This window comes from Meriones unguiculatus, chromosome 10 (genome assembly GCF_030254825.1).
Source record: "Meriones unguiculatus strain TT.TT164.6M chromosome 10, Bangor_MerUng_6.1, whole genome shotgun sequence".
NCBI lineage: Eukaryota > Metazoa > Chordata > Mammalia > Rodentia > Muridae > Meriones > Meriones unguiculatus.
In genome coordinates, this window is record NC_083358.1 from 72071720 (window position 1) to 72096662 (window position 24943).

Consider the following 24943-nt stretch of genomic DNA (forward strand, 5'->3'; position numbering starts at 1 on the left):
AAAAAAAAAAAAAGAGCAAGAAAACAGGTTAAGCTTTCTTTCCATGTCAATATAAAATCAGATTTTCCTCCTTTACACTTAAGCAACACTTTTAGTCAACTGTTCACAGCCAGCATAACAACATGTACAGCAACACGTGATCAAAAAAGTAAAATGGCCGATCTTAAAATATGAAAACAGTACTATTCAGTTTAATACTAATTGACTGATTATAATGACTGAAACACATGATATACTTAAAATACAGGAAATACATCCTGGGGTGTATGTAGCAATCAGAATAAAAGAAGGTCCGAGGCATTAACCTCATAGAAAGCCCATGTTAAGTGGATCATGTTTGTGTCTACACATATATGGCACAGTCACATCATGACATGGGAAACATCTTCATTTATGTATCTTTCTATTGTAAAACATCATAGCCAGCTGCGTATGCCACCTTCAATGCGACACATATAGGCTTTCATGAAGCCAGTGACTATTACTGAATTATTCTGCCTATTACGTTAACAAGCATGTCACCAGGTAGTAACCTGAACTTTTACATACAAAGTTGCAGTACATACATACATACATACATACATACGCAATCTATGTAAGACTAATATCAGAGCTGAGTGAAACATATCTTTATGGCGACAAACTGGTATGCTAAATGAATGTTGCCAGCCAGCCAGCCACTTTATATCTGTGTGTATGTATATACATGCTCTTAAGATATATATTAACACACATATTAATATATAGTATAACCATATATTTATATATTTCTTAAGATAATGCTCATATCACATGTATTTCCTAATAGAAAAATTATACTATAAATTATATTACAAAATGTTGTAATAATTGAAGTTCTCTTTCATTTACTTTTTCATACATAAGTAATTTGGTTGTCATTCTCTTTTCATAATAATCTTAGGTGAAAATAAAAATCTGTATTAACCTACTACATTACCAGTGAGACTTTAGATTACTCTTTTGAGAATGCCACATCACCCATGTTCATGTGTGTGTGTTACTTTATTTCATGTGCCTTTCTTTGTCTTAGGCCTGGACCTCAAGACTGTATTAAAATTTCCTTATTGTCAAAAAAAAAAATTAGGTGAATAAAATAACTGTTTTGGATGGCAAATTTCATTTGTACTACTGGCACTAACATTTAAAAACTGCCCCCCAAAATAACCACAGACTTCAAATATTAAGACAAATTAATTTACTATAAATTACACAATTCAAATGTGTATGCATACATAAAAAATTAAACTAACCTCAATAAAATAGCACCCCCTTTCCTCCTCTTACTGATGACTTAATCAGTTTTGTCCTCTCCAGCTCACTGTGAATATTGGGCCTCTATCATTTGCTTTTGTTCATGAAAAACTCCGTAACTACTTTCTAAATTTAACTTTTGAATGACAAATGTAATAATTATAATTCTGGTCACATTGACTTAGTCATTATTGAAAGAACTATAAGGAACACAACACACCCGTGCTGGCATTCCTACTTTAAACTCAGGCACTTATGCGGCACACCACAATACCACACATATGCACTCACACATGCACCCACTGATGCACACACGCATGCATGCATGCACACACGCATGCATACACTCAAGCAGGAAATGAAAACGGAGAAGTTTTACCAGATGCCACCTTGCTTTCTGATGCCAACTAAGAATGAATTCTATATAAGTAAGTTTATTTATATAAATGCAGTCATTTTTAACAAGATACATTAGATCCAAGTATATCCATGCAATTATATATCTACACTCAGATTCACATATGAAAAATAAACATGTGCATATATATATTCATACATATATTCATATATATGCACATTTATGTGTATATGTATGACAGAGATGCCAACTTACTCTCAGATGCCAACTGGAAACAAGTTTATAAATATATACTTATGCAGTCGTGTATCTTGATAAACAGATATGTTTATGAAGATAAACAGAAAACTACAGAGGAAGTTTCTTAAATGAGACGAAGTCCTTATGGCTTAGATACGCTTTTGAATCTGTTTTGTAACTTTGGTCTTCCTGCACCTCTTTCTGCTACTCAATTTTATCTGCACTATTGAACGAAAGCAAGTGATTAAAATGCTACCTAGGATCAAAGGTCACTGTGGTAAGGAAAAGATGGTGCTTCCTCCGGGGTTTTTATAGTGACGTGCTCAGTCATAGAATAGCATTCCCGTGATGCTCTTTTGTGATATGGCTGCACACGGTGGTAAGGTCAGGGCATATCCCTAGGCCGGAGGGATGGAGAAGGTAAGCAGAGAAGTTTTTTAAATGACTTTTCTTTCCATTAAGATGTTTGAAGTCATGAAACTTAAACAAACAAACAAACACATAAGAAAAATTAGGGAAACCACCAGGGCAGTAATTGGAACATATTATCAAATATTTACCAGAAACTTACAATTTCCTTCTTAGTTTTATTTTTGGATTAAAATAAGAGAGAGAAAGAAAAAAAAAATCTTTAGAGTCCTAGAGGTTACACAAAACTAACGTTCCGCCCAATTTTCCTTAAGCGCACCAGAAATTTACTCCAGGGGTGAGGCTAAGTTATTTGCAACCAAGCAGCTAGAAGAAACTGTTTCCATAGAATTCTGGGTTAGCTTCAGGTTTCTGACTGCCCTCTACAAATTGAGACACACATCTCCTGACTGTCAGCTAACGAGGTCCGCCCTGTAGGAAGATCACTGTAAATTGAGGCTCAGAACATCAGCACGGGGGATTAGATGCCCTCATCAGCTACCTCCAAGTTAGACAAATTTAAAGTCCCAGCTGGGGAATGGCACTCCTGATAAGATTACTGTGACTTCCTGGATCTCAGTGATGCTTTCAGGGGATAGTTATCCTGAGTGACAGGAAGACCAGATTCCCTTGGAAGAAAACTGGGCAAGAGGTAATGAACAGAATTGAGTTGATCGCATTGTTTAAGGCAGCCTTCGCCACTCATGCAGGTGTGATCAGGCTGGCTTCAGTGAGGCCTGTGGAGAAATCTGCATGTCCCCACCCTACCCTACTGCCCTTCTTCCTGGCATTGCTGTAAGGCATGGAGCAAAGAATTCTGACAGAGGCCAGATAGAAAATAACCTTCAAGCTTGAAAGAAGGGTGTGTGTTTATCTTTCAAGTAATGCTTCAAAGCAAAGGAATGACTGTCAATGAAAGGATGACAGAACAAATGTAAGCTCAAGCACATTTTACATCTAACTAAAAAAAAAAAAGGCAATAAATATTGTCTCTGGTGAAATGGATTTCAGTATACATTTTTGCTAACTGAGTAGTGCAGAGCAAACAACAGAGCCTCCAAAAGGCAGAAGCTACAAGCTCTGCTCTGAGAATCCAAAAATGCTTCCCATGTTTTGGCACCTGTCAAGTGAGTGTTGCTACCTTGGTGTCTCTGGGTCAAGCATGCATCTGCACATTCTTGTTAGAAGTATGTGAAGCTTAAGGAATATTCACCTCCTTAAAGCTGTAAGTGGAGCACGTAAAATTGTACAAATGAGGGTGCAGAGTTTGGTCATTTATGTCAAGATACAGTACATAAAGGTTGAGCGTAGCATTGTTTACCACAGTACATTTAAAACTTTTCAGTGAAGTTAGAGCTGAGGTTTCAAATGCCAAATGAAAGATAAACTTTGGCTTTGAAATTTACCTCAGAATATATAAATTCCTAAGTCAGGATAACAGAGATGGCATTAGAATTAAATGGAGAATGCTAAATAACTTGCTAGTATTTGTTTGCATCCTTGTTACGTTCCAAAACAAGGATTCCCACAATTCACTTGGGCCTTCAAAATTTTACTGTGAAACAGAGGGGTCTAACCCAATGATTTCAAAGAGTTAGAATTTGAGAATAACATTATTCTTACATTGATTAAAAAATATTTTTTCATGTTCTTAATGGCTTAAAGGGAACATACACCGTACAATCATTTTCTGATTCTCCTATGGTGATGGGAAAATGTTTTCCAGCCAAAGTCAATACAATTTCAGGGTATACAGAGCCAGTGAAGGCTCTTCTGAGTCCTTCGGGGATGTTGCTTTCCTATGAAAGCCAGTACCTACCACTTAAACTCAGTAGCACCTTGGGTCTTTACTTTTGAAATCCCATATCTAAACCTTTATATTAGTACTACAATTTAAAGACTTTAACGAATCTCTGAAAATCTGCAATAAAAATTACATAAATGGATAAGACAAAAGGCAATAGACTCCCACTTTTGTCCTTTAGCATTTGACTATGGCTTTTTATATAGCTTTTAATAAAACCTCTCAACTTTAGCATTTCCTCTTTTAGTAAACAAAATCTAAAAGATTTCTGATAACGAAAATTATTTTTTCCTATTTGATTTACAAGATAATATTAATTTGCCATTACATATGTTGAGGTTTTTCCTAGCAAACTTTAAAACCTGCTTGGAGATGTAAGACATATTTCATGTACAATATGTGGATATGAACATATATCTTAATATATATGTTAATATATAAATAAAAACTCTTTGAATAGTTAATTACCATGTAAAGTGATACCCAGCAAAGGTGAGCATCTCCCCAGAGTTTAGCAAAAATATTTTTACACTTTCTTTTTAAATATTATACTGTAAAAAGTATAGTCTATTACTATACCCACTAGAAAGTATAGATAGAACATAATCAGTGTATAAGAAAACCAAATGTGGTTTGAGTAAAAATAAAAACACCTATAAATATATAAAAAAGAGTATTTTACTTTCCAACATTTTTCTTTCTTTTCTTTTTGTTTGGTGTTTTTAAGTAGGGTCTCACTATGTCCCAGTCTGACCTAAAACTCGAGGTCCTCCTTCCTCAGCCCATGGGGTGCTGGCATTAAAGGCTTGTAGCACTTCTCCCAGATCTCTAGATCTCTCTTCCTCAGGGCTGTCAATCTACCTGTGGTATGTATATAATGTGTAGCACAGCAGATTCATTTCTCTCACAGTCGACTCCTTTAGCACATACCTATTTGACATAATCAAGCCTTATTTTGGTCAATATTCAGATGTAAGTAAAAATGAGTACAGTATTACCACTGACCAGTGATATCTAAAGGACAGGCACCAAATACAGAACTGGTGGTTGTAAGCTGCATTCCCCCTTCCTGACCTCTACACTGACATCTGACATTATAAGCAGACACTCAGATTCCTCTGATTGAGGGTGAAGAGATAGCATTGGCATTTTCTGCCTCCATTCTCTGTTGGCAGTTGCTCCTGTTACCCTTGCTACCTTGGGAATGAATTTCTTCCTTCACCTTCCTACTGATATCTCTAGCACTACCAAGAAAATATGATTTAGGAAGCAAACCTAGCTAACTGGAATTAGAAGGAAACACTTATAAGTCATACTGCAAGGGAACTGAGTTCATATGGTGGTAGAGCCAGTTAGGGTACAGTTCAGAGACAAGTACCTTGAGAGATGGAGTCAGGGGAAAGAAAAATGACATGAGGGCACCAAGCACCCCAGGACATGTGCTTTCTGTCCTCAGCATCTAATGCAAACAACTTCTTTAGGCATGACTTTTGATAAATGCCACACATAATTATATTTGGAAGAAAGAAAGAAAGAAAGAAAGAAAGAAAGAAAGAAAGAAAGAAAGAAAGAAAGATCTTGAAATCACAACATTCCAACATATGAGTAAGCTTTCTGTGAGATAAATGAGTATTTTAGTGATTAAAATGTTCTTGGACAGAAAAAAATCACTATTGATACGGTAGCAATATGGTCTAGAGAAACAGGTAACTTTTTCAGGGACCTGCAGTTTTGTTTTTTTTTAAGTATTTTAAAAAAAAATGATCAATCTTGTATAATAATTTTAATTTTATGTGTAATCAGGGGTATAAAAGTAAAATTGAGATTGCAGTGGCAAAATTGACTGGCCACAGTGATGTGCACCTGTGACCTCAGCACTTTGCAAGTGCAGACAGGAGGAGCAAGGTGATCTCAGGCCACGGTGACAGGACAACTGGGCCATAGAAAACTGTCTTGCAAAAAGAAATGTGTACAAAATAGGTTAATGAAAGTTAAGCTGCACTCTTAATAACAAATGTACAGAATGTTATTTATCTATCTGCAAGAATATAGGGACATATAAATATATCTGGTATCAGGATCTAAGTATAGTTATGGGCTCTCTCTCTTTCTCTAATAGTTTAATAATTCTAATAAGTTTAATAATTCTAACTCCATCCAATCTCTCCTAAAGCTACTCTGTCTGCTAATTCCTGTCTACAATATTGCCTCTAGGAGAAAATAGCTTTTTAAGAAATGATGAAGGTTTTAATAAGTTTGAAACTTGCTAACTTGCTACAAACATAGATTTTTTTTCAAGCTCACCTCTCTTTTACTGGAAACAAGAGATATTTGTACAACCATGAGAAAATCATGCATCATTTACATTACGCAAGATGTTTAAGTTATCAAAGCTAGATTTGAATACCCTCTAAAGTTTACTAAAATAAAGCACAATTTAACAGTTATCATCGATAGCCCATTTAAGTTTATGGTACTTCTCATTCCTACAGATCTGGAGACTGGAGAAATATTTACTTTTTTGATAGTATATAACGATACAAAATGCGTAATGTTTTTATCGCGGTCACTGACTTGCCCATTGTTTAGTATCTTCTCTGGTAAGCTTCAGCCACTGACACAAACTCAGCCCAGAAACCCCTGAGGGTTTTCTGCTTCTAAACTGATCAGAGGCATTCAGAGAGCATCATTCCAAGCAGTTCCACCAATGAGACGTCATCACCAACACGCTTCACTAGGTTAGAAACGTGCTCTGAAGAACACCATGAGGCCTCTGCAGCCTGTCCCTCCCTATATTTCCTCCTTCTCCTTCTTCACCTCTTCTCTCCCCCGTCTGCTTTCAACTTAGAATCACCAGTACAAGGAATGATCATAATTATTCTCTGACTTCTTCACTTTTCTTCTTAAGATTTAGTTAAAGAACCCAAAGACAATTAATAATTAAACTTGTTCAAGTTTTTTTTTTTTTTAACATGTGTCTTCCATCACTGGAAGTTTATTTGGGGTCACTTGGACTGGGAGGATGCACACATGAAGGATTCCACTACCCTGAAATTAGAATATCACCACATCCCATAATACTCCAGTCTGTAGGTTCAAAGGCACCCTCAGAAAACTTACGAAAGTTTTTCTACATCTGTGTGCAAACATAGTGACTCCTAAAGAAAATTAGTCTATCATTTTTGTCCTGGGATTTGTTTATAGCACGTAGTAAGCAAGAATCTTTTCACCATTGTACTGGAATATTTTCTGTATGTGCAATTCAGTATTTTACCAGAAGCTTTTCTTATAACTACCTTAAAATCAGGCTAACATCTTTGAATACTTAGCTGTTTATAAGCAATGCCTTTAGTTGTTTATAAGTGATGCCCTAAACACTATCGTTAATTAATCTTGAGGATTCATCTTCTCACCTTGGCCCTCCTATGTTTCTAACTAAATAGTTTATTTTTATCCTTAATGAAAAAATTGAAACAGGAAAAGATTTTTAAAAGAGAGAAGAGAAAAGGGGAGGGCTGGAGAGAATTCAGCAAAAGCAATGGAAAGCTAAGCAAGACTCCCTGAAACTAATTTTTCCATTGTGGCGAATGAAGAGAAGGGGCTCTGAATGGTTCTAGTGGACCTAATCCCAGATCCATCCGCGACAGCGTCTCACAGACTGTAAGACATTGGCAACTGCTATTCATTTCCAATTTAAAGACTCAAGAGTGGCCTAGAGCAGCTCAAGGCTTTCCCAGTCTGCAGCAATCCCTCCTCTCTCTTCCGTTCATCTTTTGTTTCTTCTACTATTTCCTTTTTCAAACGTATACCTCAAAATACAGCAAACAAAACAAAACAAAAAACCTAGTATGACATCAAGCACCAGGCACAGGAGCCTTGCAGTCACCCTATCCCTGTGTCTCTTATCCAGGTACGTAGGACAAGACTGAGGTGACCCGCGCAAACAAGTGCGCACTTGCTTCTAGAGATCCCTTTCATAATCGGTTCATTTCTTAGTCGGTAATTGAACATAGGTCCCTAAGAACCTTGGATGAAGGGCCAAGGCCTACAGTTAGGGACTCACAGAGGTACCCACGGGGCAGCTGGAAACAAACAAAAGGCATTTCTTAAACCTGGACACACTGCACCTGTGTGTGTACATATGCATGTGTCTTCGAAGCTCCGACCTACAGATGTGTTTGGCTGTGTCTGGTTTATCAAGGGTTTTATCACACTCTAACCAGTACTGTGAACGGGCAACGCAGAAAGAAGCCTCCTTGGATGAATCAAAGCATGCCGTCTACAGAACGTTTAAATTTGACTCCTTATCTTACCAACAGAAATTCAAATATAATTTCCTCCCTCGCTACGTAGACTTGCTCAGTTGTGTTATTGCTATTGCTAACATTCTTCAAATTGTATTTGAACATCGCCAACAAGCTGCCTAATGCAGTTCAAACCACCGCTTACCAGCACTCCTTGCCTGTGGTACATCCATATGTTTTCTGCCCTGTTCTACTTTATTCCACTTTCCAATGTCCTATTGAGAAGCCAACACATTGGTTTCACGGACCCCTGATACACTATCCCTCTACTAGTGTAACATCCTGTCAACTGTGGCCTGAAAAACTCAGCATCGACCCCAGCTCACCCCGCATCACACAGATTCATCTTCCTACAAAGAGACTCCCAGGAGGAAAACCAGGAGATGTTCCACACTTCAAAATGATGCCAACTCCACACAAAGCAGCAAATACAAAACATATTTCTCTGGGTAGGAAACTGAGTCAGCATTCTCTATTTTGTTTTCTGTGGACTAAAAGCGGGATGCAAGCTATTAGAGTTTTAATAAAAGATTTTTGCAACTGACTTTTCATCCAGTCTACATCTCATATTTCATCACTTTTCCTTATTTTGACTCCATCAAAATCATTAAGTACTTCAATTAGCCTACAGAAACAATTCCACAAAAAAAGTCACTTCCCAGAACAATAATTTTTTGACCACTGGTCCACCATCACTAATTACCACCATTTCCACACAATTACATATCAGTAGTTTTCTTTCTTTAAATGAAGTTATTAAAATAGGTCTTTTTCAGATTTTGCTGGATTTCTTGAAATCCACAGGAGTGCCCGTCACTCTTCCTGCTCTCCAGGCATCATCACCATCTTGCCTCATCCTTTTTGATCTCTATTCTTGGTTGCTTCTATCAGTCATCCAGTCATGGTCTGTTATGTTGAGCAAGGAATAGCACTTTCAGCATTGTTTCCTTCCAGTTCCACCCTTCTCTCAATTTTCTAGACTGCCCCCCAAAATAGAAATGAAGTGTAGAGAGGACTCAAACGGGATCTCATTTTCTACTAATCTTGGAAGTATTCTAGCTGTACTAAGGAATCATGCTACCAAGTGTTTCAAAGTCACACATCAAAATAGCATCAGCTGTGGCATAGATCTCCCCATCAGAAATGCATTCACCATTAAACCCAAAGCCTCAGCTCTCACTCTCAAAGCTAATGTATCAGGTCAGATCTTAAACACTTGTTCCTTCCTTTTGTCCTATTTTCCACTCCCTGCAAAATTTCAAACTTCTGGAAGGATGAAAGGATCCATATTCCACCTTGACCAATGTCCTTCTATGTAGTGTTTAGAATTCCAGTTTGAGTTTTTTAAGTTAAAAATTCTTCTGTGGTTAGAATTCCACTTCTTTTAGGGCCTCTCACGTTTTCCTCAAAATTGTATTTCCCTACCCCACATCTAAACTAGATTAATGCCTGTATTGTGTACCTATACTAATGTTTACTAATATATATGTTTTGGTTTTTCAAGACTAAATGGGTTCTCTGTTATATATAGACAGCATTTAACCCTTTCCTTACATTGATTCTCTTGAACTAATTCACATTGAGAATAACCCTCTCAGTGGCATTGTCTGATGTGCTTAAACATTGTTGCTTAAGAGCACGGGTACTTCTCACAGATTCTCTATGTGACAACATGGCTGCAATACATTTTTTTTTGTCAAAAAAAAATTAAGTCCAGGAAATTAGTATATTTCCTGAATACAATTTATATTTGATTTTACATAAAATAAATACAAGGTGAACATGACTTTTTTGAAAAAGTAACTGTTTTACCATTAGCAAAAAATTGGATTGAAACAGTTGTGATAACCACTAAGAAAAATGTAGAGGAAGCCATCAAGCTTGATCTTATACCTCTTTATATATTCTCAAGCTCCTAAAAGAGACTAAGACACGGGCTGTAAGTTTCACAGAGGTAATATATATATATATATATATATATATATATATATATTCCATATAATGCTTCACAGTAGAGTTGAGAAGCCTGCTAGCATTCTTTGAACCCCTGCAGAGCTAAGTCTCAGCATTATTAAATGTCTGTGGCATTTGAAGCATGATGCAACACAACTCAACAGAAAACACAGTGATGAAGGGGCAGGGAGTGGGTACAGTTTCCCGGAAGAATAATTCAGTTTCTGGATAAGTGTCTCTGCACATGAGAGAATAAGATATGACTTGGATAAAAATCACCCCCGCGCCCCTCCACAGGTATCTTGAAACTCCCAAGAATACCAAGGTAATGCCAAATAACAAGTATTAGATAGGCAGAAACACTGAAGTGGAACTGAAGGAATAAAATTATGCACACACATACCCATAGCACTTACAGGCTGTGAAACATTCTTGAAAACAAGTTTTTACAGAAACTACTTTCCAGACTGTTCTGTTTTCTCTATGGAAATCATCTAATATCCTCGCCCAGGACTGAAAAACATGCTATCAATCACCACCCTGCATAAAGTATTTTGAGCTCACTTCTGCTTTCAAAAATTATCTTATTCATAGGAGAAAAAAATATTTAAATACATCATAACTTCAATCTATTACTTTATTTGGATATTGCTGTATGAGTAGATCAAGATTTTTTAATTATTACTTTGTATAATGTAATGAATTGAAGCATACCTGGCTTGTGGGAAATGTACTGAGCAGGGCATGGTATCACTAAAGCTGGTCAATGAAAACTTGAAGTGAATTGTTTTCTGGTAAAGGTGAACTATGTATTCAGATCATCTGATCAATTCTGATTAAGTAATAAATTTTAAGACCTGAGAAAAACACATTTGAGCCTATTCCTGGGAAATATTAAAACAAGTGAATGTTTAACTTTGTATCCAAAATGAATATCCCCACAAAGTTTCAGGGCTGGCAGGAACTACAGTCTCCAGTTTCCAATATGGTAGACGATGTTGTACTTGCAGAGAATATGGCGGTCATCTCCATCCTTTCTGCAGACTTTTTGAACATTCGGTCTTAGAGCTCACCTTGCTGAACATTCTACACCAAGCTCTAAGCCTGACTGTGAAATCCCGCCATTCCACCCAAAAGAAAAATAGATGGTACACAGAAGAGTAATTCAATAAACAAGTCATTAAAACTTTTCAACTCAAGTAACTTTTATGACCTTCATCGCCAGATAAACTTCCCCTACTCACCAAATATGTTTATCTGATCATGGTGAAGCCTAAAGTTCAATGTTATTTAAGTTTTTCTCATTGTTTTTCTGAATGTTTGTTTGTATTTTGTTTTATAGTGTGAAATTTTCAAAGAAATATCCTATATATGGTATAGTCTATAAATGGATCTGTTTTTCTTGTTTTCAATTTTATTTCATTACTTCTAGTTGCCATATAAAATACCATTTAGAGTTCTCCATGTGTTTAGATGGATCAGAATATCGGTTTTATTCAGTAAGTAAAACATGTAGCCCACTTCCATAAGCAACTATATTTTGAAGTGGCAGATGAAGCTGTATGGATTTACTATGTACACACAAGCTCTGATAAACATAAAAACAATATTAACTCCTTTGGACTGAATCTAGTGACGGGCAGGGCAGCTCACTGGGTAGTTCAGTGTCTATATGATGAAGCTGTCTTGTGGCTTTGACCAAAACTGAACTTTTCTGAACTCTTCTCCTTATCACTTATAGATCCAGTATCTTCTCCCTAGACTATCTCACTGTTACATTCTAATATAACAGAAGATTATCATCTTATTTGGATTTTATTGAAAATGCTCCTTTTCCCTCCTACTGTCAATCATGTGTTGCATCTTTGTATTAAAAGTTGTGTTTCCTACTAGCGTGTTTTAATAGTTAGACTGAAAACTCATTGCGAAATTACAACATGGAGTGGCAAACTGAAAAACCTTTTCAACTTAAAATAAAAAAGAATTCTTACATTTTATCTATGCATGTCTACTTTTTAAAAATATTACTAAATTTTAAAGCTTTATGAAGCATTTAGGTATTTGTGGATCTTCCTGCTCTACAGATCTGAACTGAATAGTGACACATATACTCTAGAGATGGGCTACAGATGAAATTCCTCAGCAGGCAGGTGACATCATTCTTCAAAAAGTACAGATAGTGCTTTGTTCAGATTTCACAACTGCCGTTTGTTGGAATCCTTAGAACTAAAAAATTATACCTGATATGTCTCTCCTCTTCTAAAACACTTTTCTAAATCAAGTTACCTAGTTTTACCTGATAATATCAGAATTTTTTCATCAAATCCTTTAGAATCTCAAGCTAGTTTCTAAAAACATAATTGTGGGCTTGTACACCAATGCGCTTTTTTTTTTTATGAGAAAAAAGAGAAAGAAAAAAAAACCTATCCTTTCCCCTGATTTTCCAGTTTTTCCATCTCATCTCTAAAAAGTGGTGGCAGGAAAGCGAACAGGAGTGGGGGCAGGGAAACCTCCCAGAGGCACGGCTTCACTAATGTAATTCCATAAATCAACTAATGGGAGAGAAACCAGATCTGTGTGGTCTCTAATGCTGTCCCACAGAGATCAATCATGTCACCTGAACAATGTTCAGGGCCTAAGAGGCTGGGCTTGCCCATGGGACAACTTTATCCCTTGAGTTACATTAGATTGTGATATTTTAAAAAGTTAAATCTTTGTATCAGAGGAAAAAAAAACTACTGCGTATATACAATCTGAAGGATTACCTCTGCTAGAGAGAAAGTATTAACATAATATCATAATAATCTTCTACATGGTCATATTTTAAATACATCTATGAACTTAATATTAATTAAGGACATACATTTTTAAAATAAGTTTTGTCCCACAGGAGTACAACACATTTGTATCAACTGCTTTTAACAATTAGTGGCTATTTGTTAATATAGTGATTGATGAATGAGCAGTGACATATGCAAATACACAGTACACAAAACACAGGCACTCACTATTTCATGGGTATTACCATACTGAATGTCAACAGGAGTGGCTTCCTATAAACATAAATTGCTCTTAAAATGGGTCTAGGCAGGGAAACGTCATGTTTAAAGGGAGGCTAGAAAAGGGGCCTTAAGAGAATGTGGGCACAAATATCAGCACATCCATGTGAATCTTTCTTAATCTTGGTTTACACAGCCTGAAAGCAATCTGACTATGCCTCCAACTCTGGGATAAGAACGGGTCAAAGAGGAGAAGGAGGGCACATAGGTTTGGGTGCTAAGTAAGAATATGAACTGTGATTAGTACGTGGATGTTAAGTCCTTATGTGTCCATGAGTTAAAGCCACAAGCATTAGCTACCAAGTTTAGGACTGAATCCCACTCCTGGACCTCAGACAAAAGTCCACCCACTCTCAAAAACATCTCCTGAGATGATAATGGAGCAAAATAGAGACAGGAAACCAGCTCAGCAGAGAGACTTTTCAGCTCTGGCTCAGTCATTTACACTGTTATTCTATGCACGAGCCTTGGCAGTTTCTTACAGCTGTAGCTTGAGGTGGGTACTTGTGGGTTTGAGGTAACCACAAGGCAGTTACCTATTTGTGGCCTGGATGGACATTCAGACAAATTTAAAAACGCTCTTTTCTTTTGTCCTGTCTAGTAGTATTCCATTACTTATTATGGCTTTTTTTTTTTTATTGAACCATACATAACCCATGCTCTAGTATGAAGGAATCTTTACTCTGGAAAGCATCTGCAAAGGGAAATTTGCACTCACTCTCTCATCCACTCCGAACCTTCTGCAGGGTCACAAAATTCTGAGCATGTTAATTTTCAAAGACAACAATGATTCTATGATGTTTGGAATCATGAAAAAAAAATTGAGTTTGTGAGAAACTACTAAAAGAGAGACAGAGAAGAAATATGTGAAGCCTTATTTAAATGAACACACCAGCATAGAAACATGGCTGACAGCCTGCTAGAACTCATAGCCAACTCCTCTGGAGTGATTACTGACTAAATAAATGAGAAGTATTCAGTGGCCTTCCCACTACCCTCTTACAAGGGTGTACAGGTGGCACCAGTGACAGCAGCTAAAGCTGAGGCATAAGAATGCCAAAACTATAGCTGTACACATCACTTCTCAATGAGAAATTAGAAGCCATACAGTCCTATTCACTGGGCATTCACAGGAAACCATACTGTAAGCTAAATTTTGATTTTCCAGTGCCTTCCAGTCTGATTGAAGTCATAGTAAATTAGACCCCGACAGAGTTCAAAAGCTAATTCTTTTGCCATCTGAGAATATACATCCATCTGCACTGGGGCTGCTTGACCAGCCAGAGTTGCCCAAAGGAAGAACAATGAAGCACCCTTTGGTAAAAATTAAAGTTCCCAAGAAGATGTGGCTTCTTTATAAAGAGGAGTAAATGCTGTGGCTGGGACTGCAGTCCATCTGCTTCTGACTTTGGAAATCCCCGTCCCTTGGCCTTGGTTTGTACCAAAATGATCCATCTTCTTCGCAGTCAAACCAGAAGCAAGATCTTTTAACTTTTATGTTTATTCTTTGAAACTCCAATTCTCAGTGGTTCAAAGGAAACATCCCTAGACATGTACCTAATTTTGAAAAAAAGAATACGCAAGTCGTCCTCAGGACAGAGTGTGACAGTCACTCAACATACAGTCTTGTCCACAGAACCTTCCCAAATACTGTGCCCACTGCCCAGTCTCAGGTATGTGCAAACAGCTAACCTCCCTCTATTCCACCATGGACTGTACTTGCCTGCCAGATTTCCTTTCTGAACACGTCTCCAAACCAATATACCTGCAATCCTGCATTTTTCCTTTTGTGTTTTGATTAGGTTATCATATAAAATGTTCATCGTGTACATCAATCTTAATTTGAAATGTATTTAAAACGCTAATTTTAGGATAACGCTAGTGAATAATGTCTGTTTTAAAAAACCTATACAAAAAGTAACCTATCATTTACCATATTTGGCATCAACCTAAACCTCTCTTCTCTATGTTTAGAGTAATTTTGCAACCACAAAATGGTTACTTTGTCAGATACTGAACCCAAGCAAAATGTAAAAATCTAAAACAACAATAGAAACAACAGAGTTTTCCTGGAACTACATTAAAATATCTTTAAAATAGCTCCCCCCCACACACACATACACAAGCCACAATAGTAAATAATTATCACTTTACTCAAAGTCACATTTCAAAAATGGCTGGTGGCTATCAGCTCTTTATACTATTTCTGCTTGCTCAAAAAATATTAGGAAGACAAAAAATTAAACAGGAAATAAAACATTCTGTCAGGCTAAGGAAAAAATTATTCTGAAAGAGGATAAAAATCCCCCTTTGAGCACAAGCATTTCAGCACGCACACCACACACACACACACACACACACACACACAATATATATATATATATGATAGATGGTATATACACGTATGTATGATTATACTGTAGGTTGTGTACCACATGTGCAGTGTTATGTTTGGGCCTCTAGTAAGTCCTTTTTTTTAGCCACATATATGTACATGTATGAATGATGGATGTGTTTAATATTTTGGGCAGAGCTTTTTGTTTTGGGTTTTCCTGAGGGTACAGTTTAAAACAGCAAGGGAAAAAATATTAAACATAGTCAAATGTAAAACTTCGGATTCTTAGACCAATTACATTTTTTTTTCCAGAGATTAAAAAAAAATAAAAAATAAAATAAAATAAAGGAGGAGCACCCTCTAGCAGAAGGGCGGTTCCAGGCGAAGCGCAGCTGGGAGGGTGGTGGAGAGGCCATGCCCTCTGCCAACCACCTTCCTCGGTGTGTTACGACCTGCAAGAAGCTTCAGAAAAGGGGGTGCTGCGTCTTGAAGCCAGACAAGAAACCCTGTGGGGGAGAGGAGAGGGGAGTGAGGAGGGAGGGGGCGAGACTGGGAAACAAGAAATCATCTCCTCTGACCTCTAGCGAAGTGCCAGGTTTTTTCTTTAGCTCTTCACATTTTCTAAATTTGCAGATCTGGTGTCCCGTTTTGCGGTTCCTGCAACTGCTGCAGACGCCACAGTTGATGAGCCTCTTGCAGGGCACGCAGACCCCACACCTTTTCCTCTTCTTCTTGGCCGGGTTGGCTCCGCCAGCTCCCCCCGAGGAGGACGAGGAGGAGGAGGAATGATTCTGCGGGCAGTCTGCCAGATTGGCAATTTGAAACGCACTGTCTGTGACGGCTGCTGAGGCTGCTGCGGGGGAGTGAAGGGCTGTCATGACGATGACCCCTGGAGGTAATGAGATGCCCCCTAAAGCCGGGATAGCGGAAAAAGTCCCCACCCGCTCGGGGAGATTCATTATCTCTGCTTCAGCAGCGCCGCATTTGAGCTTGTTCATGCATTCCCCCGCCAAAGGTCTGCAGTGTTCGGGGGATAAGGTGGAGAGGAAATTAGTATTTGCCATTTGCAACGACGGCTCTGGCGGACAGCCAGCCTTCCCCAGCCGCTGGGAGTCGTTCCGGTGGTGCATGCTGGTCCTGCCGCCGCCGCCGCCGCCGCCGCCACCGCCGCCGCCGCCGCCGCCGCCGCCACCGCCGCCACCGGCGGCGGCGGGGAGGATCGCCGAGGAGGAGGCGGAGGAGGAGGCGGCGGCCGAGGAGGATTTCCTGCCGGCCCCGCCGCCCCCGCCCCCGCCGCCCCCGCCGCCGCCCCCGCTGCCCCAGAGCATCGCGGTGGCGGCGGCGGTGGCCGCGTTGTCGCAGTTCCACGGGGACATGCCGATGCGCGCGGCGGCCGCAGCGGCGGCGGCGCTGCTGGGGAAGATGGGGGTGGTGATGCGCGCGATCTTGGCCGCCTGCGGGAAGGCGCCCCCGTTGGTCTTGTAGAAGGAGGTGGCGAAGGAGCGGTAGCGCTCCATCTCCGAGTTGTAATCCACAAGGCTGTTCAGGGCCCCCTCGGGCAGGTGGCTTTCCTTGGGCAAGCCCGGGGCCTCCGGGCTCGGCCCGGGCTCCACGCAGACATTGGTGTTCATGGTGCAGGGGGGGAAGAAGGGGTGCAGGGTGGAAGTGGGGACCGCCTGGTCCGACACCTGGGTGGGAAAGGGGGGGAGGCGGGGGGGAGGGAAGCGGGTGATGGTGGGGTCGGGGTACGTGCCGGGCCGGGCGGGAAAGGGGGATCCGGGTGGGGAAAGCAAGGTGAGGGCTGTTCTAGTCCTCTCTGGGGCGCATGTCCACAGACGGTGATTTCCCAGGCAGCGTCTTCCTTTGCATTATCCTCCAACTGTTACAACTAAAATAAAGAAAGTCATTCCAACGAGCTGCACAAGGAGAAAAAAAATTAAAATAAATAAACAGCCGCCCTCGCTACCCCAACGCAGAAACTACAGAAAGGTCCCACGTTCTCCAGTCGGTCGTTTGCATAACAATCATCAAGACGTGACCCCCCCCCAACACTCCCAACCCCTGCTCCCACCCCTCCCTTCCCGCAGCACACCACACAGCCCCTTCCCCCGCCCCATTCTTGTAACCCTCCTGAGAAAAAATGTATTAATAGCTAGAGTACCCAGGGAAAGAGGAAAGACGGGGGAGGGGGAGGGGGTGACAAATGCCGAGGGAAAAGGGCAATTGGAGTGCTAAAGACATGCAAATCAGGGGTGGGAGGGCGATGCTACCTATAGGCAGAGGGCATTTAAACATTATGAAATGTGTGAGCAAGTGCTGCCTGGGCATGCAAATGCTGTAAAGTAGAAAACAGCAATGGCCCTAGGAGGGAAACGAACAGGAAATTAGCAAATGAAGTACTGAGAAAGTCTACAATACATCCGAGCATAAACTGTAGGCAAACACAATACAACTGAGAGCTACAAGCCTGCCCACATACAATCTGAACTAAAGAGGCAGGCGAGAGGGGGGAAAAAAAAAAGAAACTACCAGCTGCCACAGTGTCCTTCTGTGTCTGTGGTCATTAGTTTGAATCCCAGCACAGCTGGCTCTGTTAGGGTCTTAATTCAATGGACCAAGGACAGGTCTCAATTGTACAAGCCATTTGGTGGCAGGGGCAGGAGGGTGGTGTATTACTTGTTTAAAAAAGGCGGTGGGGGGGGGATGGGATAGATAGATGGATAGATAGATAGATACATAGATAGACAGATCTCAAATACAAGCAATGTCACAGGTTCAGCACTGTCTGCTGCCCCTGTAAGAATCCTCCCAATCATTTCTAATGGAGATTGCTGTCTTTTCAAAAAAAAAAAAAAAAAAGGAAAGCAAGCGACTTAAAAATTCATTCACAAACACCGATTTCTGCATAGAGTGAAAGAGAAGAGAGAGCCCTTCAGGTGTTCTTTACCCAAAGAACCATTAAGGTGATTCCCCCCCCTTTTTTAAGAAGAAAGTTTAATGCTAACTGGATATTTGCATTTCTCTCTCTACTTACAGGCCATCATTAAGCTTTAGGAAGAGGTACTTGAGTTGTTTACTAAAGGTGAGAAGTAACACCACAGCCTTTTAAGAATTAAAGCAAAGAAATATAATATATATTCACCTTTAAAAACCAGTTTCTTTGTTTCCTTTTTTTTTTTTTTTTTTTTTGCCAAAGTACCTTTCTCTGGCATCTTCTGAAGCCTAGAGATTGGCGTAGAAGGTGGAGTTCAGGAAATTAAACTGAGGGCCTAGTAGTCTCTGTCTCACATTCTCAGAGTTTCAAATGCATATCAATTATAGTAATTACGCTTATAATTAGATTAATGAACCATTATGTCCAAACTCCAAATGTAAAAACTTCAAGATCTACTGATGAGGCACCCCAGAAAATGGGTTCATGTAAACAAATCCCTATTAGGCAAAGTAAATCAAGATAAGGAACCTCCCCCAGGCTGGATTAGAAGCTAGCAGGCACCCTTCAATCACAGCAAGTCCCTAATCACTCAGGAACCACCTCTGTGGTTTCGCATTAGGGAAAGCTGCTCCCTTCTGAGGGCTGATGACAATACAAAGGTGGCCCCAAAGCCTTCTGGCTAAATATTCTTGATGGCAAGGGTTTGGGGGAAGACACAGCAAGAACACACATACAGCTTCTGTGTCTGAGAGTCACATTGAAGATGCAAGATCATAATATCCACTACTCACGAAGAACTAGTTATGCCAACCATGCAATAGGCATCATCACACTGAGTGGAGGGAACATTTCAACATTTTACTCTTTTGACCTTGTTCCAAGAAAAGAAGGCATTTAATATTCCCTTTTCAGTCTTAGAGTGGTGTTTCCAAACAAGCTGTCCTTGCTTCTCTGATTGTCACCACCTCCTCCCCCTTCCCACCTCTAGGTTCAATGCCACCAGAAACTGTAGAAAATGACTGTGCCCAGTATCCAGGTCATTATTGTTTAATCAATGCATCCCTGGAGCATGAAAAAGGTACCCAAGCCACAGCTATTGTTTGGCTTTTATTTAGCAACAAAATAAAACACACACCAATAACTACAGTTCTGATACCAAAGCTAAATTAAACATCCACACACTTCATGATCCTGCTCTGCCCCTGAACAATGTGACTGTACAAGCCTAATACTGTATGTCTGGTCTACCAGAGACACCGAGATCAAAGGTCATATTTAACATTCAGGAGGAGGGGCGGGTGCAGATTAATTAATTAATTAATACAGCCACGGTTTTTATTGCTGGAGTCCAGCATTAATCTACTTTTACAATCCCACCGGACAGCAAACATTTAAGAGAGAAAGAGAAAGGGGGGAAAAGCCAGAGAAAGAGAAAGAACAATCACTTACCAGTCTCTTTTTATTTGGGGAGCCTTAGAATTTGCAGACGCTGCCAGTCTGCCTTTAATTAGTTGCACATCACCCCCTAACACAAAGAAACACAAATCCAGATGTGTCTTGGCAGCTCCCAATTACAACTTTAATACTTGTAAACAAACTGTTGGGAATGGGGGGGTGGGGTAAATAAATATGCGGATGAAAAAAAAAATACCTGTAAATGGCTTTTTTTTTTCTTGTTGCAGAGAGGAGGAGGAGATGGTGTTAGTGGAGGGGGTGGAAGGAGGAGGAGGTGGGGGTGGAGAGGAAAGCGCCGAGTGTGAGCGTGTGTGGGAGAGCGCGGGGCTGTTGTCGGTGGTCTCTGCTCTTCCCAGCGCGTTGCTCCCGGTCCGTCTCCAGTCGCTGTGTGCGAGGGAGGGAGGGAGCCGGGGAGTCTCTCTCTCTCTCTCTTTCTCACCCTCCCCCCCCTCCTCGCTCTGTTTGTGTGTGTGCGTGTGTGCGGTGGCTGGGGGAGGGGAGAGCAGAGAAAGGCGAGGGAGGCGGTGCGGAGCCGGGGGCGGGGGCGGGCCGCGGCGCCGAGGTGAGCAGGACGCAGGCCGCGGACACCTCCCGATGATTGGCTGCAAATTACACGGGGAACAAGAGGCGCACGCGGGCCAGCGCTCCTTTTCACAAATCCCCCAGCTCGCCGGCGCGGCCACGTTTCCCGGCCCGCCCGCCAGCACCCGGCGCGGCGGAGGATTTGCTTTTTTGCTCTGGCAGATAATTGTTTGGAAGGGATGGAGAAGAGGGCGTTCCCGCCCCTCGCGCCCTCGCTCTCTGCGGGTGTGTTTGTGCACGCTGGGCGGGGGGTGTGTAAATAAACTTGTCTGGGTTCCCTGGCTGAGCAGGAAAGAGCCGTGCCAGACACAGAGGGGAGGTCCTGCGTGGCGCAGGGAGGCTCTCAGTCTCACAGCCCGGTCGCGAGCTCTTAAACGGTGCTCCTGGAGTGGCCGGGAGAGACTCTTTAAAGGGAAGCATTATCTTTGGGGGATTTTTAAAGTAAGGGAGAAGGGGGCGGGTGTTCTGGTGGTTCGGATCCTTGAAATGTTGTTATGCCAGATTGTAAAAAAAAGAAAAACAAAATTTTTTTGATGTGATGCTTGACCGGCCTCAGTGTGTGGCTGCCTTTCTCTCTCCTCCCCCTCCGTCTTCCATTCCCACTGCGTCCCAGTCTCCCTGCCCCTAAGGCTTCCCCCTCCTGCTTTACTGTTTCATCTGCTAGTTCCAAGGAGTCAAATAATCTGTTCCACCTCCCTAATTTTAATTCCGAACTTTACTTTTATATCTAAATGATCTATTTTAACTAGATTTCATGTGATGAACGTTTTACTTCCCATTACCTGGGGAAAATACTTAAAGCTGAAAGATAAATATTTAGCAAACATCTCATATAAGTAAAATCATATAGAAATGCAACTGTGAATTAACCTCTTCACTACTGCCTCAAAGACGGTGATGTAACCTGGACACATGTTCTCTGCCTATTGAACTGGCAGAAACAGTCATGAAATAGGATGTAAAGTTTTGAATCCTTTAAAATATGATTCTTTCTCCTTCCCCCCATTTGGATGGGTTTCACACTGTAGCCAAGGCTTTTCTGGAATTTACTATATAGCTCAGGCTAGCCTAGGTCCCTTCTAGGCAGTCATCCTGGCTCAGTCTCCAGAGTGCTAGGACTATAGGTGTACATCACAGCATCTCGCTCTAAGGGAGTTTTCTGAGAGGAAACAAAGTCAGATTAAGCTTGTTATAAAGAGTAAAGTTACCAATCTGTAGGCTGTCGTTTTGTTCTGACAACAGGACAGTGTCCTTTGCTTTACAGAAGCTTTTCAGTTTCACGAGATCCCACTTATTAATTGTTGATCTTAGAGCCTGTGCTGTTGGTGTTCAGGAAGTTGTCTCCTGTGTCAATGAGGTCAAGGCTCTTCCCCACTTTTTCTTCTAACAGGTTTAGTGTGCCTGATTTTATATTGAGATTGAAACAGAGGCTGAGTCTCATAGCCAAACATTGGGCAGAGTGCAGGGAATCCTATGGAAGAAGGGGAAGATAGAAAGACCTGGAGGGCACAGGAGCTCTACGAGGAGACCAACAGAACCAAAAAATCTGGGCCCAGGGGGTCCTGCAGAAATTGATAAATCAACCAAGGACCATTCATGGAGAGGATCTAGACCCCCTGCCAGATGTAGCACATGGGCAGCTCAGTCTTCATATGAGTCTCCTAGTAAGGGGAGCAGGGGCAGTCTCTGGCATGAACTTGGTTGCCTGCTCTTTAATCACCTCCCCCTGGTCCTTTTAGGGGAGGAGTGGGGGATGCAGCCTTACTAGGCCACAGAGGAAGAGGATCCATACAGTCCTGATGGGACCTGATAAGCTAGGGTCAGATAGTAGGGAAAGAGGACCTCCCCTATCAGTGAACTAGTGGAGGGACATGGGGTGGAAGAGGGAGGGAGGGAGGGTGGGACAGGGAGGAAATGAGGGAGGGGGCTACAGCTGGGATACAAAGTGCCAAAATTGTAATAATTTTTAAAAAGAGTAAAGTTATACATTGAAATAAAAAAATATATTGTAGAGTAATATAGTAGTTTCAGAAAAGGAAGAAAAATATGTATTGTTTTGTAAAAACAAATTGCTGTAAGATAGTTTAAACCATTTTGTATTTGAATTTTCAAGATTTCCCTTGCGCTTGTCAAGATTTGGTCATGTGCACATTATGGATAGTAGACAAGATGGCAAAAGTGGTGATGTGCACTCTCAAGGTGCACTCTCAAGAGGCAAGAGTGGTTAAATAGGGGCAGATATGCTCGCGACTCTACGCGCATTTGTCATGTTTTTAGACAAAGGCTAAATTTGTTAACAAATAGTTATGTCCCTTTCAGACAAAGTAATTGGATAATTAATAAGACATTTCTACATTCATGAGAATGCTTTACATATTCAAAGAAAGAAGCACTCCATTCGATGTTCATTTTCTTTCTGTTTTTTGCTTTTGTGCTGAGCATCAAAGGAAACCTATCAGAAAACTGCAACCATTTTTAATGAGTAAACACATTCTATACAGACCCCGAAACACCTTTTCAAGTGTATGGATATATACATAGGGTTTGCTTTGTTTTGTTTTACAGGGTCTTGCTGTACATTTCAGAGTAGCCCTGAACTTATCTTTGCCTAATGAATATTAAGATTACAGGCCATCACAGCTGGTTTCCAAGCTTACAAATATCTGAATCAAAGGTTTAATGTTTAAAGTTGTTATTGATAACTACTATTGATGACCTATGTGTACCAGGTGCTGTGTTCATTAATTTGCAATGTCTTATTTTATTCACATACTTTTATTTTAAAAATAAAGAAATAGAAACCCAGAGAAAGTCAGAAAATTTTACCTCATAAAAATTTAGCTCTACCAAATCCTGTTTTTCTCAAACACTTTATTTTACCTCCGCCTGAGTTTTATGATCAATAATTAATTGATCAGAAGATCCTCTCTAATATCTCTAAGATATTAGAATCTTAGATTTAATTATGATTGTAGACCCCTGGCTAATGTGCAATCAACTGAGCACACAGGGAAAATTATAAACAGTCCTCCTTACTTCTTAAATATGGCATCCATCTTTTTTTTTTCCACTAGAGAATTAACAGTAAGCTTTGGCAAATGTGATGAAGAAAAATTTATTTTCATGCCCATTTCTAATCTCATTATTTTGATATGATCTTAGATACTTGTATGCCCACCATTTCTTACACTAGTCTATGCCCTATATCGTTTCCATAATAAAATGTCAGAATTTTGAGAATTGTTTGTCACTGTTAATTTTCAGTTAGCTCTCATCAGGATCCATAATTCTGTGAGATACTAAAACTCAACGATTACAAGATGCTTGCTACAACGTCCAACTAGTTGCAAGTTATTTGTATCTTCTGCTTCTGTGATCAATATCACTGTCATTATCTCAGAATCCCTGAAGAGGTGGTTACAGCTGTTATCACCAATAAGACTGCAAATACATCAGTGGGAAGCCATAGAAATACATTGGTCATCCTACTGATGGTCATTCTAGGTCAGAGCACTGCTCAGCTCTGAGGGATTCATGGATCCCATTTCCTTCTGTTCTGGGGCTTCAGCATCAACTACTCCTCTGGTGTTAAAGGGGTGATGCAGACAGAAAGCAAAACTGATTGGTCTTCATGTTGGACACAGTACCCAAGCAGCCATGTACTTGCCAAGAACTGGGAATAAGCCACACGTGGCTGCAAAGACCCCTGGGAGGCCACTTCCTGAATGCAACTCTGTTACTGAGAAGGGGAAAACATATGATGGACAGCTGGCAGCCTCTACCCACAGTAACCCTAGAAGAATAACTAACCTTCCAGACACTGTGCAGACTGCATAGCTCAAGAGACCTTTTTCTCCTGGGGCTGTTTCACTAATTACTGCCCTTTGAGATTACCACTGCAAGAGGCGGTTTCTTAGTGACTTCATGGAAAGTCTGGAAACTAGGAGCAAATTATGCTTCCTTAAATACCTAAGGACGGGCAAGACAGACATAGATTGTTCAACTAAAGGTTTACTAAACAACACAGAAAGCAGATATAATACAGTCCAAGGAAATGCCATAAATCTGAAATAAAATAGCTTAGAGATAAACGTGAGGTGAAACCAGCTTCCCTTTTCCCTCTAAGAACTCTGCTTATGAAAGCCTATTTTCCCCAGATAGTATAGTCTACCTTGCCATTACCAGACAGAAAAAAATTAACAAAACTATAGTCTAATACTCATCTAATAGACTTATAT

General features: G+C 40.4%; 1 protein-coding gene and 1 long non-coding RNA gene across 7 annotated transcripts in view; one reads left to right on the forward strand and one right to left on the reverse strand.

Annotated features, from left to right (window-relative positions):
- Cxxc4 (CXXC finger protein 4) overlaps window positions 1-20824 on the reverse strand; it is a 129875-nt gene extending 109051 nt beyond the window's left edge. The window contains exons 1-4 of one of the 3 annotated variants that reach the window (XM_021663568.2): window positions 20320-20824; window positions 20118-20193; window positions 16312-17621; window positions 12-16239 (exon numbers count right to left, since the gene is read on the reverse strand). In XM_021663568.2, the coding sequence (XP_021519243.1) occupies window positions 16198-16239; window positions 16312-17364 (1095 nt within the window). In that variant the 5' untranslated portion in view covers window positions 17365-17621; window positions 20118-20193; window positions 20320-20824 and the 3' untranslated portion in view covers window positions 12-16197. Of the gene's footprint in view, window positions 1-11; window positions 16240-16311; window positions 17622-20117; window positions 20194-20319 lie in introns of those variants that run through there. The other 2 variants (XM_060392669.1, XM_021663567.2) reach the window with 2 other exon arrangements.
- Window positions 16500-24943, forward strand: part of LOC132656889 (uncharacterized) — a 123240-nt gene continuing 114796 nt past the window's right edge. For all 4 annotated transcript variants that reach the window (XR_009594674.1, XR_009594675.1, XR_009594673.1 and 1 more), the window contains exon 1: window positions 16500-16628. This is a non-coding gene — a long non-coding RNA (uncharacterized LOC132656889). The remainder of the gene's footprint in view (window positions 16629-24943) is intronic.